This window comes from Dryobates pubescens, chromosome 2 (assembly GCF_014839835.1).
Source record: "Dryobates pubescens isolate bDryPub1 chromosome 2, bDryPub1.pri, whole genome shotgun sequence".
Taxonomy (NCBI): Eukaryota; Metazoa; Chordata; class Aves; order Piciformes; family Picidae; genus Dryobates; species Dryobates pubescens.
This window is the reverse complement of record NC_071613.1, coordinates 48,322,982-48,341,609: the sequence shown is the minus strand read 5'-3', so window position 1 is coordinate 48,341,609 and position 18,628 is coordinate 48,322,982. Positions and strand designations below refer to the sequence as shown.

General features: G+C 38.6%; 1 protein-coding gene across 10 annotated transcripts in view; it reads left to right on the top strand.

Moving 5' to 3' along the window:
• NCKAP5 (NCK associated protein 5) overlaps positions 1-18,628 on the top strand; it is a 257,106-nt gene that overhangs the window by 136,708 nt on the left and 101,770 nt on the right. For all 10 annotated transcript variants that reach the window (XM_054176887.1, XM_054176890.1, XM_054176884.1 and 7 more), the window contains one exon: positions 14,922-14,990. In XM_054176887.1, coding sequence (XP_054032862.1) covers positions 14,922-14,990 — 69 coding nt within the window. The remainder of the gene's footprint in view (positions 1-14,921; positions 14,991-18,628) is intronic.

Here is an 18,628-nt window from a genome sequence, read left to right as displayed (position 1 = left end):
CTTAAATTCTCTGGATCTTAGTGTTTCAGTTCTTTAGGAAAAAGATATTTTATAAAGAGGAAATAAGTAAGACCTAGGTTTGTCATTCAGCTTTTTGGTAAACTGCTAAAAAAAATAGTGCTTGCAAATTAATTACTTTTCTAGACAAAGACCTCTGCAAAGTTATTGCCACAAGTTTCAAGTCAGCTGAAGAAATTGGTATGAGGGTTGTGCATTGCATAACTCTTGTTTGGACAGAAGAAGCTAAATTCTTTTCTTACATTAATTCTCTTTCTATGAAGTAAGTGGTTAGCAATTCTGTTAACAGTTTACAGTAAACTGAAAATGAGAGGACAGGCTTTTCAGTGAAGAGGTCATATGGCTGAAACAGCTAACATTTCTCCTTACTTGCCTCCCAATAGCTCCTTCCTTTTCTTCTCGTGGAGTTTGCTTATTTACACGTTAGACACGCGCTAGGGAAAAGCCTGTTGCTTCTTTGATAATTTCTGTCAGTCTTATATTACATTTGATGTCATTAAGTTTCAACTGCTGTGACAGTTGTAATATTCTTTCCCATAATCAATGAAGGTTCTTTCTGTAACCCAAAATCTGATCCGTGTCTTTACCCAAACAATTTTGTGAGACGTAGTGTCTCCCCAGTGCCATGCAGATAGCTGTTCCATGCATACCTACATTAATTTGATTAGATTAGGTTAGGGTGAGTGAAAGAGAGAAGGAGGCCATGTTACAAGCTTTATTAAAAGTATAATCTTTTACATAGTACCCTGCCATGCAAGATAGTTCACGTAGCAGAAGCAGTGTAGCTGGATGGCATAATTTTAGTCTGAACTAATTAACTCTTGTGAAAACCAGAGTATTACCCCCAGCAGAACAGTGCGTTAGCAGCCTCAGCCAGCTTTAGCATATCTTAGCAGAGCTGCTTGGTGTAGTGTTGACATAACTTCCCTGCCAAGGAAACAGCTTGTGTTTTCCTCTTGGCTCTGCTTGGTGTGGCAGAGTATTTTTTTTCTCACATTCCAGTGGTGATCTTCTTTCTACTCTTTTTAACTAATATTTTGTCCTTCACAGTGACCTGAGGGTTAACTATTCAAATTTTTACCTAATTAGCTGGATAAACCCTGATACTCTTAAGCAACTTCAAACAGGAACTGATTAGTATTAGGCAAAAGCTGTATTTTTCAGGGAAGGATTCAATAGGAATAAGAGATGAGAACTTCTACTGCTTTTATGCAACTGATTTGTCCTGTTAGTGACCTCTGCCAGGCAGGAATGTGTCCCAATTGCAGACCATTCTGACAGAGCAGTAATGTCATCGATTCTGGGTACTTCTTACATTACACAGTATTTTATATATTGATTTATTTTTGTTCTTTTCACTGCATTTTCCCTTTAGGCCAATCAATTAATCAGTGATACTACTTTTGAACAGCAGCTCAGAATAAGATACCAGCAACATTTCCTCATGTTTGATACTAGTTTAGTGTATTTTGCTATCAGATTTGTCCATGGGTTAAGGGGGTTAAGTTCTGGTGGATGCACTTGAGTTGCACTTTCTTATGTGTGATGTGAATTTGGCTCATTACGCAGCGCAGAGCCGGGCTGTTGGGCTGCTGCTACTGCTGCCTTTTTCATGCCTGAGCTTCTTACTGGAGCACTGCTGAATCTCATCAACTTTGTCTTAATGCATCCAAAGCTTGTTTTTTAAAGAACTTCTACAGTTTGCTACATTATCCCGAAGTGTCTAGTCTAAGACTTCAGTGACCTCCTAGGGATGTGATTTACCAACAAATACAAGCACAAAGAGCAAAATCTGAGATAAGTTTTATATCCTGCAGAGCAAGGTTAAGTAAATAATTGGAAACTATTTATTATAGCACAGTAACATGTAATAATATATGATTAAAATAGAATTTACTTTCCACATAGCTGACTTTAATGTATATATTTCTGTACAGTTTCATATTTTACATTTTTATGAATCGCAAAGCTGTACAATTATCCAAGTGAAAACTTGCTTCAGGCACATCTTGGGTGTATGTAGGAAAAAAGCTTTCCCAATAAGCCTGTCTTTTACTGTCTTGTTATGGGATATGTTCGTCTCCTGGCAGTTGACTTCCTTATGTCTATCACTGTTAATTTAGGATCTGAAGATAGTCTATTAATAGGTCTACCTTAGCAAGCAGCACAGCATAACAGGATCAGACCCTCAGAGCCAAGCTGTTTGTGCTAGGGACCTGATTACCCACATTGTTTACATTATGGTGAATTGACACTGATTAAGCTCTATATCCAGCAGAGACTGGATTTCATCTTCCCATTTCAAGTAGAAGAAACCCAGGGTGCTGGGTCCAAGGCCACACAGCAGTGAAAGCCAAAAAGCCAATGCAGGTGCACAGCACAATAGGAGAAATTTCATGTGACTCATTAGGACAACATTTGAGTACTGCCACATTAATTTCTAAGGGATCTTCATCCCTCCATCCTTCTTCTCTGAAGTGAGCATAGTCTGCAACGCAGAAAAAATAAATACAACACCAGACTACTGAAGCTTTTAGAAGAGACAGGGGTTTGGTCTGGGTTGTTGTTCTTTTGAGCAAAATACAATTACTCTGTGAATTCACTATTCCACTGTAAAAGATTAAAAATTAAATGGAACAGAACTTTTAATTTAACAAATGTCAGTGCAGAAATGAACCTACTGTGTATTGCTGTGTGGAGTGAGGGGTTTTGTTTGCTACTTAACTGTGTCTATAATAGCAAATGGGAACAATGTTCAAAGCTGTCAGGAGAAGAAAGGTGATGTTTGCAAATAGTCTTTTATTTCAGTTAGCAGGAAATGAACAGTATTTTTGTGATTCAGTTATTAGAAGTTAGCTATTGGCTACAAAACAATTGCTGCCCGTTATGTGGCATTTGATCCTGTTCATAATACAGTGCACCAATACCTGTTCTGCTTCGCTTTACTTCACAACTCCTTAGCTGGAAGGGAGAGAAATAACTGAAGCCATCAAATGAAGTTCATTTTGAAATACCTGGGGCAGTTGACTTATGGGTGACTTCTGATAAAGAAAGTGAAATTGCAGGAAACATTGCCTTCAGAAATAACACGCTGCTCCCGTGTAGTTAAAACCAGAGAAAGTTGTTTTGAATTTATGATATGAATTGTGAAACAGTTTACATTAATAGCTTCTTGTGGTGGAAACCTTTTAACTCCACGTCTTTAAAGAAACAGAGTAAAATGATTCATCATAGGACAAGGGAAATAGTGTATCTTGTATTTTATTATGTTTAGAATTATTTTGTGAAAATAGGAGTTACGGCGTTATGTAATACTTTGAATATGTTGCATGGCCTAGCAAAAAGCAAAAAGTATCATTACCACCAGTCCTGGCTCACCAGAGAGGTCCCAGATGACTGGAAGCTGGCCAATGTGGTGCCCATCCACAGGAAGGGCCGGATGGATGAACCTGCAAACTACAGGCCTGTCAGCCTGACCTCAGTGCTGGGAAAGATTATGGAGCAGATCATCTTGGGGGCGATCACAGCACACCTGCAGGATGGCCAAGGGATCAGGCCCAACCAGCATGGATTTAGGAAGGGCAGGTCCTGCCTGACCAACCTGATCTCCTTCTATGATCAGGTGACTGCCTGGTGGATGTGGGGCAGGCTGTGGATGTAGTCTGTCTGGACTTCAGCCAAGGCCTTTTGACACCGTCCCCTGTAGCAAACTCCTGGCCAAGCTGTCAGCCCCTGGCTTGGACAGCAGCACTCTGTGCTGGGTTAGGAACTGGCTGGAGGGCCAAGCTCAGAGAGTGGTGGTGAATGGTGCCACATCCAGCTGGCAGCCAGTCACTAGTGGTGTCCCCCAGGGATCAGTGCTGGGCCCCATCGTGTTCAATATCTTTATTGATGATCTGGATGAGGGGATTGAGTCCATCATCAGTAAGTTTGCAGACAACACCAAGCTGGGGGCAGGAGTTGATCTGTTAGAGGGTAGGAGAGCTTTGCAGAGGGACCTTGACAGGCTGGACAGATAGGCGGAGTCCAACGGCATGAGATAGATTTAACACATCTAAGTGCTGGGTTCTACAGATTGGCCATAACAACCCCATGCAGTGCTACAAGCTGGGGTCAGAGTGGCTGGAGAGCAGCCAGGCAGAAAGGACCTGGGGGTACTGGTTGACAGCCAGCTGAACATGAGCCAGCAGTGTGCCCAGGTGGCCAAGAGGGCCAGGCCTGGCCTGCATCAGGAATAGTGTGACCAGCAGGAGCAGGGAGGTCTTTGTGCCCCTGTACTCAGCGCTGGTTAGGCCACACCTTGAGTACTGTGTCCAGAAGGATATTGAGATACTTGAACATGTCCAGAGAAGGGCAATGAGACTGGTGAGAAGTCTTGAGCACAAGCCCTATGAGGAGAGGCTGAGGGAGCTGGGGTTGCTTAGCCTGAAGAAGAGGAGGCTCAGAGGAGACCTTACTGCTGTCTACAACTACCTGAAAGGAGGTTGTTGACAGGCAGAGATTGGTCTCTCCTCCCAGGCAACCAGCACCAGAACAAGAGGACATGGTCTGAACCTGCACCAGGGGAAGTTTAGGCTCAAGGTGAGGAGAAAGTTCACAGAAAGAATGATTGGCCATTGAAATGGGCTGCCCAAGGCGGTGGTGGAGTCATTGTCCCTGGATGTGTTCAAAAAAAGGATTGGACGTGTCACTTGAAGCCATGGGTTAGTTAGTCACGAGGTGTTGGGTGACAAGTTGGACTTGATCTCTGAAGTCTTTTCCAACCTTCTATGATTCTGTGATTCTTTTCCTCAAAATTCAAATAAAAACAAGCACAAGGGATATTTTTATAAAGGAAAACCACTGATACACTTTTTCCCCCCATTTCATAAAAGCCATTCCCCATGTTTCTTTGGAGAAGAAAAAAAAGCAAGTTCCCTCTTAAAGACTCACTGGGTAACAGGGAACTGATGAGAGTTTCCTGTCACACAGCCAGTGAATGTGACATTTAAGCATATGGGATCAGTGTTTTCCAGGCTGTCAGTTTAAATAACTTTATTTCATAATTATTTTTGTTTAAACTAAATGATGAAACTTAGGATAAATAATTGGAAAAAGATATTTCTTGATAAAAATTCTCTGTCCGCTTTCTCTGACGACTGAGCAAAACATCTGTTGTTTCACCTTCCACTGAGAGCCAAAATAACTGGTTATGGGAGACAGTTGATAGTGTTGTTGATCATACATTAAGAGACACACAGGGGGAAAAAAAGGAATGCATCAAAGTTTTGAATCTTCTCTTTCTATTATCAACCCCAAGAACACTCAATTGCTAGTCTCCTGTGGGATGGTGGTGGGTGAGTGGGGAGGAGGTTGGTGTTGGTGTTCCTTGTAGTGCCAAAGTTAGCTCTAAATTTGAGCTGTTTGGTATCATTTAGTAACAGCCTTTCAGCTCAGGTGCATGAAGCAGCCTAGAAGTATCAGTTACGGCATGAAGGCCTTGTTTTGCAGTGACCTGTGAAATTGTGTTTCATATTCTTTCTAATGATATTAGACAAGAAATTTAAAAGCCATTTTAAAGAGGAACAGCTATTGACAGATACTTATCTATTTCCTCAAATTAAAGTGGAAAAAGAAGTCCTGTATATACATACATGTATGTAATTCCTGGATTCCTGGTACTTGATTTCAAGGTTTCCCATTTAATTCAATTGATTGTAATTTTTAATTAATCATTTGAGAAAAATTTTGGGGTTTTTTTCATTAATTTGATTCTAAAATTGCATCCTCTTCCTGAATTGAATAGTTTAATGTGACCACCAACACTCCAAAAGGTAAATTAAATTTGCTGAAAGGAATAGCTAAATTCTTGAATCTCAGCATTTGAAGAAAATGAGCCTAAGGCCTTTGTAGCTTATTCCTGTGCTTAGATACCGAGTTGCCTCCCAGTGCAATGAATCAGTAGCAGCATTGCCTGTATTTGCCATGAACATCTCAACTAGACAGGGAAGAATAAGCAATGAGTTCTGTTAAAGTTGCCCAAAGATTAATTTTCAGCCATAGAACTGAAACATCCTATTCTTTTCGAACTCTACATTAGTTTAACCTTGAATCCGAGTATGCTACTCAGGAAGGTGTGGATAATGGAATCACAGAAAGTAGAAAACTGTCACCGTGTCTGTAACCTCATGGTCAAAACTGTACAGGTTTGAAGGATAACTCATTCAAAGTAAATTACAGAGTTGCCTTTTTTAATGCTTGAAAACCTGTCTTGAAAGCATATTCTTTTTTCCTCAAGATCTGAATCTTTAAAAAGCCAACCCCCCTTCTGCTCTATGATTAAGCAAGGGAACTTTTTAAAAAGTGGTTGCCATATATATCAGTTTGGAAGGACACAAAACCCTGGAAATATTTGTGCTGGTTTCAGTATCACTTTTAAATTTGATCCAAGTCTTGTCCAGATTTTTTTGCTTTCAAATCAAAGCATGTATTTTCTTTGAAAATGGCTGCACTGGAAGTTTTTCACTGGAGTGTTGAATGCATAGATAGTCATAGTGATTTCAAAGAATTAGGATTTCAAAGAATTAGAATTTCCCCTGCAGAGTTTGGTCTTTTGGCAGGAAAAATTGAACAAAATGTAAGCGACCAATTATGATGTGATTAATTCATGTAAGAGTTTATAACACAAAGAGATTTATGTACATTTTAAATACATGTTGATACTAAACACAAAATGCCCTTTCAGATTAATCAGGTCCACATTGCTTGCCTTTATCCACTGGTAGCAGTTAGAAGAATTCTAGTTTCACTTACAGAGAATTTTGGGATCTCATACTTCTTGCATGGACCATGGATTTTATTTTTAGTTCTTTGATAGAGAAAATAACTGCCTGTTAATATTACATGGGGAAGCACAGTAAGTCAGTCGGAGTGAAATGCTCTCAGTTCTTAATGGAGAACATCATAACAGAACAAATCACTTAAAACAAGAGAAAGGAAAGAGATGGAACAGCTGCTTCTGGTTTAGTTTCTAAGAGGAAGGATCACCAATAGTAAATATTAGAAAATCAGAAACTAAACTAATTTCATGCTACACACCCCCTGTTCCTTGGTAAAAAATCAGTCTTAGGTCTTTTATTTGTGTGATGGCTTCGTGGTCTTTGATGTTTTGCCCTGGTGCACATCCTCACAAAATGCTTAGCATATGATTATTTGAAATTAATACTTTCTTTGGGGGGGGGAGGGGGAAAGGGCATCTTTCATAATTTTAACCTATTTGTTCAAAGTTTTTTATTGACACTTCTTTACCTGTGAACATACTGCAAGTCTGTTTATATATTTGCTGATTTCTACAGTTTGCATGCAAGTAAACATAAAAAGCTATTATTGATATATTTGTTAGTAGCCTTGATATTTATTTGCTGGAAGATAAACCTAGGATTATAATGCAGTCTGTTTTGCTAGATCTGTTCCTAACCTCTTTAAAATGTCAGCTCCAGACATTTCTATGGTGTCAGAAGGGAAAATGTTGAAGGTTTTAAAGGCTTGTCATTCTTAACTACTTCAGAGTTAATCAAAATCAAAAAGGCAAATATCTCCATTCTAGAACTAGACTAAAATTTTCAGCTCCAGCTTCTCAAATGAAAAAACAACCCAACACCACAGAGGAACATGAGCTTTACTTTTAGCCATTTTTTTAATAAGACTTCCCCATGAACTGTATATGGATCTCATTTGGTTTTGGTTTGATTCAGCTACGGACATTCAGGTGTTTATCACAGAATCACAGAATGTTAGGGTTTGGAAGGGACCTCAAAAGATCATCTAGTCCAACCCCCCCTGCCAGAGCAGGATCACCTATATCCAATATAAGTAGGCACAAAGAATTCACCTTTAGTTATCCCTTTCTTTCAAGAAGGAGGCTTTATCATTTAGGTCAAACACATTGTTTCTTCTTGTGAGAACTGGGAAACACTTAGCAAACATGAAAAGAGGTCTGTGGTTATGACCCTGGATGATAGTCTTTCCCTGCAGTCTGCTGCATGTTTGCAGATAAACAAGCAAGTTCTGTCTTCTGATCTCTGGCAGCATGAATCCACACAATTAATGCTGTTAGGTAGTTTCCAGTGCAAATTCTTGTTTAAATACATGAGTCAGCTCATCAGTAAAAACATCACGTGCATCTTCACAGGCCTTGGGTTGCTTTTTGTTAGGAATCTTGAAACACAAGTTTTTATGTAATTTTAAAAGGTTAACTCTCTGATGTTGAAAAAATGTCTTCTGATTTCTATCACACTGTAGGAGAAGAAGGTTTTACTGCTCCCTATGAGACTACAAACCCCTTTCACTGGTAGCACTGTTATAGCATGGCCTGTGAGATAGACTGCCTTTGAGATCTGTTGGTGGCTTTTTCTAATGTCACTATGTTTTTGTGTCAGTAAAGAATTAAAAAAATGTGTTACTGAAAGTTTGAGTTGCAATACTGATCCCTACCAGTATGGCCCAGTAAGGTTTAATGTGACCTTTTGAAAGACAGAATTACAATTAACACATTTATGGTTCTGTATTTTGTTATTTAACCTCAGATATGTTGCTTTCATGCCATATTTTACTGGACTGTGAATTGAACAGTGGCAGAGTTTTACAGATAAAATGTATCAAATGTTTAAGTGGGGCTAAATGGAATATACTATTTTATCATGCTGAAAGAAATTGGAAAAAGATGCAACTGGGAAGGCTAAAGGCCCCTGTGTTTTGAAGCAAGATGGAAACATCCACAAGTTGACAGGCAGGCCATAAGATGCAGGTAGTGATAGGACTAGGGGGAACAGAATGAAGCTGGAGGTGGGGAGATTCAGGCTGGATGTGAAAAAGAAGTTCTTCACCATGAGAGTGGTGAAACCCTGGAATGGGTTGTCCAGGGAAGTGGTTGAGGCCCCATCCCTGGAGGTGTTTAAGAGCAGGCTGGATGAGGCTCTGGCCAGCCTGATCTAGTGTGAGGTGTCCCTGCCTATGGCAGGGGGGTTGGAACTAGATGATCCTTGTGGTCCCTTCCAACCCTGACTGATACTATGATACTATGCAGTTCCCATTTTACTTATAGCAAAGAGCTGTCTGTAGCTGGTAGAAAAAGCACTGAAATGTGACTGATGGAGATATTTTTGTAGTGCTAGAGTTACATTAAGGCTTTTGTTACTATAATTATGTTGATTTAAAAACACAACTATAATTTTCAGTACTTCTAACCAGCACAACTATGCTGTTAAACTTTTCTCTGACAATGTGTTGAATTAGTCTTTCAAAGGAAGAGTTTCCTGTGTGACATGGATAGAATAATACAAAGAGTTTCCAGTGACCGAAGATACGGACATGGTTCAAGTGGTTAAGTCTTCCTAGAACAGCAATGTACCAAGAAAACACCATAAGGACCTTTCTTCTTACTTTACAAACAACAGGCTTTGACCTAGGGTTTGAGCTTTCGTGCACTCTGTGAAGCTGTGACCACAAGAATATACAAAAGTCAGAGGCTGAAAGCAGAAAAAATGGCTGGGCACATTTGAAGTTCTTGGACAGCTATTAATACACTGTACAGGGCATGACAAATGAGTGTCTGTGTAAATCAATACAGCTTTCTATAAATGGACAAATGGTTTAGTATGAATAACAAAGAATTGCACATGGTAACCTGTGTTGGAGCATTCTGTTGGGGATTTTAAAGTTCACTGTCATAACTTTGTTTCTCTTGACCTTTATTGATGATACCTTCAAAGCATGTTAAGCTGCTAACTTGACGTACAACCTTTAGACCATCATCTCCTGCCAAAGCAGGGTGGGTGGACTAGATGATCTTTAAAGGTCTTTTCTGATACAAACCATTCTATGATTCTATCATTTCCTTTAGTGCAAAATACATCCCACTCTTTGCTTTCTTCTCTTTTCCTCCTCTCATCCTTTCTTTTTGTCACATCTCTACAATGGTTGAGTGAGGAGAACTGTCTCCTATGTACTTCTCTTATTCATTCCCTCTAGTAGAAAATGGAGTGTTTAAATTCATTTCATTGTGGTTATTAAAGTGCAGAGGATTGTCTTTCGAGGACTTTCTAATAGTTACAGGAAATGCTTCTTCATTTAAAGGCCCCAGTGCACCAAATGCGTCCCAATTTAATCACCGAAACAGGCTAGTTATGTAATAAAATATTGTCACTCCTGTTCTCTCGACTTAAACAATCAAGGCACAAAAAGGTAAAGTTTAAACTTTTTGAAAAACACTTTAGGGACATCAATGCAAATCTTATTTTCAAGACTGATTTAAGCACTTCAGTTCGCTCTTTCAAGAAGCACACAGAAATGGCTTTTGCAGGATGTTAAGTGAAAGCTGTCTTCTCAAATGCCACTTAGAGATGCAAATCTGAAGGACACAGGAATTTCTCATGAGATTGTGTCTGCCACTTCTACTAAACGCAGGTAAATGTTGAACAAAGTATAGTTAGTAGACGATCCTTACCCTGAAATCATCCCAAATGTCAGTGTTACTGTAAGAATATATTTAACTTTATTTCAGCTGTGTGTAGTCTGGTGCTTTTTGGGAGACATTTCCCTCTGTTTTGAGGCAGGTTAGGGGGGCTTGTGTTTGATCTTTTTCCTATCGCTAAGGATATCTTTGAGATGCATTTTAGACTTCAGGTAATGATACATTTTCACAAGAATTTAAAGTTCAGGTGGTTTTACTCCCTGACTGGATGCTTCCTGTGTTTTGCTGTTGTGGGTACACTGAAGTTAGTTATCATGACCATTTTAGGAAGTTTTTAAGATCTGTAACTAAGTGGCTTTCCTTTATTGATGCAGTATTTAGCAGATGTGTAACAGCATGTAAAGGGCTAAGCCTGCTTGTTTCTTCCATAGCTTAATGAACAACAAATTGTTGTGAGCCAAGGATCTTCCGCTTGCCCTAAAGATGTTTTACAAAATGATAGGGCTTGGAAGGGACCTCTGGAGATCATCTAGTCTAGTCTTTAAGAAAACATTGTATATTGTGAAAGGCATACAATTTATTTCATTCCTGCTGATGTCTACCTTCTTGGCAGCTTCTGGACTTGACCAGGAACAGGATGAGACCTTAGTGCACCAAGCGTGTAGTCTCTCTGTTGCTAGCCTTGAACAAAACCACTCCTCCTTGGGGTAGTTCACTGTGTTCTTCAACATCTGTGAAAAAACAGAAAGATCTTAGTTGATCTGAAGGTAGAAGGGCTGTTTTCCATCCTGAGAAAGGGATTAAAGTAAGAGTTGACAAAGTCTCTTGTAATGGCTGTACCTTAGCATCAGTCCAAGGCAACCTCTGTTGTTATACATAGCGGTCTGAAGTTTTCACATTCAAATGGATTTTCCATAAATCCAATCTCACAATTCAGAACAATTGTCTCTAATTTAGGCAATTGCAGGCTGTTTAGCATTATCCAAACCATGAATGAAATCTTTAAATTTTCCAGTGTTTGGAGAAACTTTGTCAAAGTACTTTCTTCCAAATTGGAACTAGGAAGTACTTCTGTGTTGACATTTTAGCATCCTTGAATCTATAATGATCTGAAAGCAACATGTAATGTTCCATTTAATGTTTAGTTACACCACAGTTACTTTCAGTAGACTGAATGATACTGTGCTTTGAGAGCTGACCCCACAACAAAAGACAGGCTTGCCTGCAGGCACTGATGGCAGGTGCTGAATGCCACTTCACTGCAGCAGTTTGCAGGGCTGTGTCACTTTTAGTGTTTATGAGGCTGAGGGATAGAGATGGTGTAACATAAAATATACATAAATTCCTAGAGGACAGCTATACTTACAACTAGAATTCATTACAGAAATCAGTTGATATCTAAGGGAGTACTGCTCCCAGTGAGCTGTTTTTCTTCTTGTGCAGTCCCTTGCTAGGTTAGGTATGGGAGGAGTAAGTACATTAGGGGTCATCGCTTCTCCCCCACTGCCTCTGGGTGCCTGCAAGTGTGCAATAGCTTTCAAGCCATGAGAAGTGTGGGCTTCTTATTGAGACTTAACCTAGTGTAAGTATGACCTGAAAATAAAAATGAAAATAAAATTTAATAGTGGTTTCCTCCAAGGAGACCTACTTTGCTTAACTGGCAGAAGATGCCTAGAATATGCAGTAGGCAGATCCCTCTGAGCAAAAATTGACCAGACTTAAAATATCATCAAAACCCAGCAGTTACTGTTAAAAAGAGAAAGGTTTTGATTAAAAGACCAGGGGTTTGAGACCACAAGTGCTATTACAAATTTTCTAAATGAATACTTTTGGGGGGAATGAGGGTTATTAGCCAGTATTCAGTTGCAATATAGAGTGGTTTAGTATATCAAGTACGGTTTTTCCCATGCTGTGGGAACTAGCACAGGATCTTAAGCAAAGTCAGTCATGTGTTCCCTTCCAGTCCAGTCCTCATTACAAAAATGCCATATAAGTAGGCATGATTTGCTTGGCAATCAAGAAGCACAAAAGTCAAGCTAACATTGACTACATTACATCCTTTCACTACACTTTCAAAGGCAGTGGTGTGAAAAAAGATTATATTATACAGATGTTTCCACTGTGGCTTGATAAGAGGGCAAATGTAGTATTTATTTATAATGCTGTCAAGTTCAGATTTCCTAATTTGGGTAAGCTATTTGTAAAGGAATAGCTCACTGAAATCAGAGATTCAGCTAACAAATACAAGCAGACTTAGCTTCCATTTTACATCCTTACAGCATTCCAAGAAAATGAAGTTAAAGAAATGAGGGGAGCTCTCTGAATTTTGTGTAGTGCAACTATGTTTTGTAGTTCTTTTAGACACTTCTGGGGAGGTGGTGGAGTCGCCATCACTGGAGGTTTTCAGGAGAAGACTTGATGGGGTGCTTGGTGCTGTGGGTTAGTTGTTTGGGTGGTGTTGGATTGGTTGATGGGTTGGACGCGATGATCTTGAAGGTCTCTTCCAACCTGGTTTATTCTATGTATTCTATGTATTCTGTGGGGGATCAATGAAAATGGTCAAAATGAAAAAAAAAAACCCAAACCAAACCTGTAGGTATACCAACATGCATGAGATAAAGGCTGGGCAGGCTAATCCTTTAATAGTTGCTTCAAAGCAATAACAAGAATTTATTTTGGATGGCATTTTAGGCTGATATTTGTAAAGAAAATATCTGAAAATCTTTAGCTCAGAAATGCATTTTTATGTAGCAATTATCTCTTTATTGTTATCAATCAACCCAGCAGAATGTGTCTGTAAAAGCAGACTGATAACTGTATATGATAGCCTTTTTAGTTCAGAGGACTATTTAACCTCCAGCTTCTGATTTCTTACTGCTGATTTTACTTTCTCAGATTCTGCTTCTACTTTGTTACTTACTTCTGCATCTGCACTTCTTGCAGCCTCTCTGCAGGATCACCCATAGACTTTTTATAGCCATATGTTGAATCCATTGGTAGGTGACATTGTGAAAATATGATGCAGAGCATTTTACCACCTTTGCTGGCTTTGATTGTACCCTCAAGATAAAGCACTGATGCTGTACAGTTGTTTACTTAGACCTATAAATAAGTAAACTCTGTATGCCCTTGTTTCTTACCACCCTTTTATTCTTTACTCTCTTTCAATGTGCTGGGTAATTATATATGTTAACTTTTTCTTCCTAATGTGTTTAGAATCCAACTGAATTTGAAGTTATTGTTAATGAATCAGTTTATTGGGCTTTGGGATTTTCATTTTGTTGAATCATTTTCTTAACAATGAAGAGAGAACCACATTTCTTTCCATAGCTTCTTTCCATACAATACATTACTTTTTTTTTTTCCCCTCTAAAATTACAAATGTTTATTTGTATATGTTTATGTATGTAATATTTATGACTGTAGTTTTGTATAACACAATTCTTTTGAAACAGCATTTGTTAAACTTTTATAGGTGAACAGAAGGTTTAAGTGAAGCAAATCATGTAAATTGTATAATAATTGTAATAATGTGAATTCATTGATTGTGGTGTTATGGTTATGTAATCTGAAGCTACGCATGGGAGGCAGAGAGATTTCCTGAGCCAGTTTTAACTTGTAGATTTTTATGTATCAGTTTAATTTCTCAGACCTAAAAGACTAGTTGAAACTAGCTCTAAAGCAGGTGTATACAGCACTCTTAAGAGATTTTTCTTTTCCAATTCTGTAAGAACATATAGAAAAATACATTAATTTACTGTAATTTACATACCAGATTGTGCCATTTTCAAGTCTGCACTGTGTAAAAATACGAGTGTAATGGAAACTAAAGATAGATGAAAGGCACTACTATACAGGAAAATGTATCGTGTTTAAACAGACAGATGTGGGAGAAAAAAATTCTGATGTTTTAGTTTGCATTTAGATTTAGTAAAATACTTCTTTCACTGTAGTTCACCAGTTAGTTGTATCATGACCACTTATCCACTGCAGAAACCAGGCTTAGGAAGAGCTGCCACAGTTTACATGATTGCCTTTTGTTTCCGTTTGGTAATAGCTGCCTCAGTTTGCTTTCAGGTGACTTTCTGACATAGCAAGTTCACTCTAAACCAAAAAGTGGGAGGAAGAAAAGATACACCAGTGTCTTTTATAATGTTTCATTGCCAACTCTATTGCACCTGACAAGATGAGGTCATGGAAATACTTGGAGTACCTGCTTTGATATTGTTCTAAATTATAATGCAGGGTGTGAATAATGGCATAAATTACTGTAGCTTCTGGTTATACTTAACATACCAACTTGCAGCAAAATAAATACCATGGTGCTTTCTATTCTGAATCTTGAAGTACACAAAGTAAGCACTCTGAGAATGTTTGTAAGTTGTCATGTAGAACAAGATACTCTTAGATTCATTTGTGTATTTATTTATTTATCTATTGTATTTTACTGTAGGCAGAGAATTCAGCCCTGGCTCTGGAAAATGAAAATCAGAGAGAACAGTATGAAAGATGTCTTGATGAGGTAAGGTAGATAAAAAGGTTGTTCTTACCTGGTACTATAATGAATAGAAGTGAATATGTCACAAGATTGAAATTGTTCTGTAATTCCTAGTATTACCTCATTCTAATTAATTCTGACACAATGTACCTGGCAGTCATAGATAACTGTTCTTCATGACCTCTACTGTAAATCCTGTTTTGACCACACTTCTTCACTGAAAAGTTGGTATTATCCCTGGGACCAAGATTTGAAACTGATTTGCTTTCATTAGGAGGAGAAAATTATAATTTGCCTATTAGGTGCTGTGTATTCTTTCTTTCCTGTAGAGTGGAACACAGGTGGCTGTGGCTTCTTCCATCCAAAGATCCTCAACTTCCTTGTGCAGTGTTTTCTGTAACAAGGGATTTGAGTCTCTCAGCTTCCCCTTAGGGTTACATACACAGCTTTTTATGCTGTGTTTTTCCTAGCCCTTGGCTAACTCCTGCTACACAGCTCAGCTTCTGATCAGACCTTACAATGTAATTCACCCATCAGTTCCTCTCTGAGCACTCCAGCCATGCAATCTCCTATTGCATGCAACTTTCTATTTACCTATCCTGATCCTTACTTCTTCCTCCCCTTTCTCCTGAAATAAAGCTGTTCAGCATACACAAGAGCTTTAAAATAGTTTTAAGACTTTTAGTAGCTTGAAGAGTTACTTAGTCTAAATCATTTAGCCATTCCATAATAAGAATGCACAGCTAACATGCAAACAGAACAAAAACTACACCGGCTTCTAAGGTGTACCATTGAGAAAAGAATGCTTCAGTGTGCAAACCACAGAGAGCAGATGGCAATTCATACCAGATTTTTAAATTTTAAATCAGCATTTGCTAAAGTGTTACTGGCATGAGCAATGCAGCTCTAGTACAAGAAGCCTCCAGTTTACTGCAGATTTTAATCAGCAAATTGTACATTTGCCATTGTAGCATGTTTTTATTGGGGAGCTTGAATAAAATGCTTGCAGATACACTTTCCCGTTCACTTATGTTCTGCCTGTTCTGTGGCTCTGAGATACCAGCAGAGCCTTGTTCTGCATTGGCCTGAGTTACTGCATTCAGTGCACACTTGAAAGATATTTGGATACTTTAGTCATAGGGATTAAATTACCATATAATTACTAACTTTAGTTTAAATTACAGAGCTTAGCTTAAAATTATTTTCTGTTTGTCTAGGACAGAATCTGCCCACATAATTAATTTTGGAAATGAGTAAAGCACCATAACTGCCCCTTCCACAAAAACACTCCACACAGATTATAAGGACAGAAGATAGGTTTTTATTGTGCTTGTAGTAACATGATGGGTTTCTGAGCCAGGGATGTGTTTCTTACATGCTGTTTTTGTTTAGAGAACAAATAATTATATCAAACTATACGCTGAACATTATTATCTTTAACATTTTGTTAGCTGTTTTTCTGTTCTTCCATATTATCACAGCTGTGCCCCTCTTCTCCTACTGTGTCAACTTTTTCAGGAGATACTGCTTCTCATCATAAGTGGTTTTGTGCTCCCCAGCTTTATTTTTTTGTTTGCTTATCTTCCTTTTGTGTGCAGCGATCTCTCTTTTCCTTCCCCATGGCACAGTATCATTTTTTTTCTTCTTCCTCCCCTTTCAGCCCCCACAATGTTTTGATAGTGGTTCTGTAACCATACTTGTTTTAGCTGACACAAACTTGGACCTAATCATTCTGATCACTGAGGTGAAGAAGTTCTTGCCAGTGACTCAAGCAACAAAGCCATATTCAAGAACTGCCATTTCTACAGGTTGGCATCTTCCTGAGCACATTCTCATGGTGGAGCTTCCTATGTAATCACACATTCTCACTGTCTTGTTGTAGTAACAATAAAGAGAACATGAGATGAGACATAAACGTAATTAGTGCGTAACACAATCAATGATTGTGAGAACTTTTGCTTCCAAACAGAGTCATCTGGTGATGTGTTGTGGCAGTCTTTTCCAAACAGGGATTTTTAGATTCTTACTGGAGAGCTTAAGCAAATAAAATGCTTTCCATAAATATTTTTATTTAAAAAAAAAAAAAAAAAAGTCTTGCACTTGAAAATTTCTTCCTTGTAATCTGATGCTTCCTCTGCTTACAACTCACACTAACCCCACTTTCTGAAGGTGAAAATCTCTTCAGACCATCCCTAGTTTCAGCTTCAGGACTCCTTCAGCAGCTTTTGGAAACACATATAACATGTACAGCTAGGTATCTGTGCTGCAGCACCATTTTGCCCCAAAGAGATGTGTTGGGCTTAAAGAGACATTCTTGATAGCAGAAGGCTGTGATCACACCCAAGCCCAAGACAGCTAGGCCTGCCACCAAATATTTGAGTGCCTACTATGACCTTTATTTTAATTTTGCCTCTGGAGTCCAATTAGTCATGAGTGTATTGAACTTCTGGGCTGATGCACGAGGAGGAGTGCTTTCCTCCAAAGCTAATACCTAGCCATACTGGGTAGTTACATATTTAGAATGCTTGACAGGCCCTTGAGGTAATGAATGTTGGGAACATCATTTGATAACTATTGGGAGAATGCTGCCATCTTTCACTCATCATTGAGCATCCTCAGAGTGCAGCTTCTCTCCCCTCGGCAAAGGCAAACTGCTCAGCACACTCAAGCATCATTTAATCTGGCCCCTCTGCCAATAGTGTCCCCGCTTGGTCCCTCAGGCCTCTACAGCAACATAAGGACACTTGCTATGCATAGTATACTTTCTGCTGAGGTGTTGGTGGCCATTAAGCTGCAGATGAAAGAAGTTGACAGAAACAAACAGGAGCTGAGTTTTTAAAGCTATGCCTGCCATTATTTTCTCTTCTTTTTTCTTTTTTTTTTCCCCAAGCAATTATTTTACACAGTTGTTTTCATTCATATAATGTCCCACATTTAATGGTACATGACTGGTTGTACCTGTGACTTAAAACTGCATATTCTGTAGTCATTTCTGTGGGTAAATTCAATGACAACGAAATGTTCATAAAGATTATGGGTCAAAGCTGAATTGAGCCCTTTATGAATTTTAATAAGTATTCACTGTTTTTTAAAGTAATTGCTCATCTCTGAAGAGTACATACAAACAACTTCAGAAGAGTATTTGGAAGAAAGTGTCATTGAAATCTTCCAGTACTTGAAAAATAAGAAAAGAGCTCATTTAATTTCAGAAGTACTCCATAGGTGTATCCTTCTGTCTCTGTAAAATATAATGTAAAAACCAGGATTGTCTTCTTGTACCTTTGGGGTTTGAGGTTAACATGGTTAATCCTTGTTTCCTATCCTGGAATTCAGCTGTCAGTTTACTGGTAAGTGGTAATGTCATGTTTATTCACATCACTGTGCCAGCTGAGATTTCTGTCAAGCTTCACCATACTTACATGCAGAAAATGTGCAACTTAGGGTAGGTTATAGTTATGCCGACGTTCTGAGAATTAGCTAATCAAAAATACGAAGTTATCTTTAAAAGGCATCATATTTTTAAGATTTGAGTAGAATGTAAGGCATTTTTAGTATGCTTGAAATGTTTCTCTGTGTATGAATTCATACATTAAAGGCAGCTGTGTAACATCTCAGTATTTGTGAAAGGTGTCATAGATGTTACAATAGAGACTTCTCTTTGA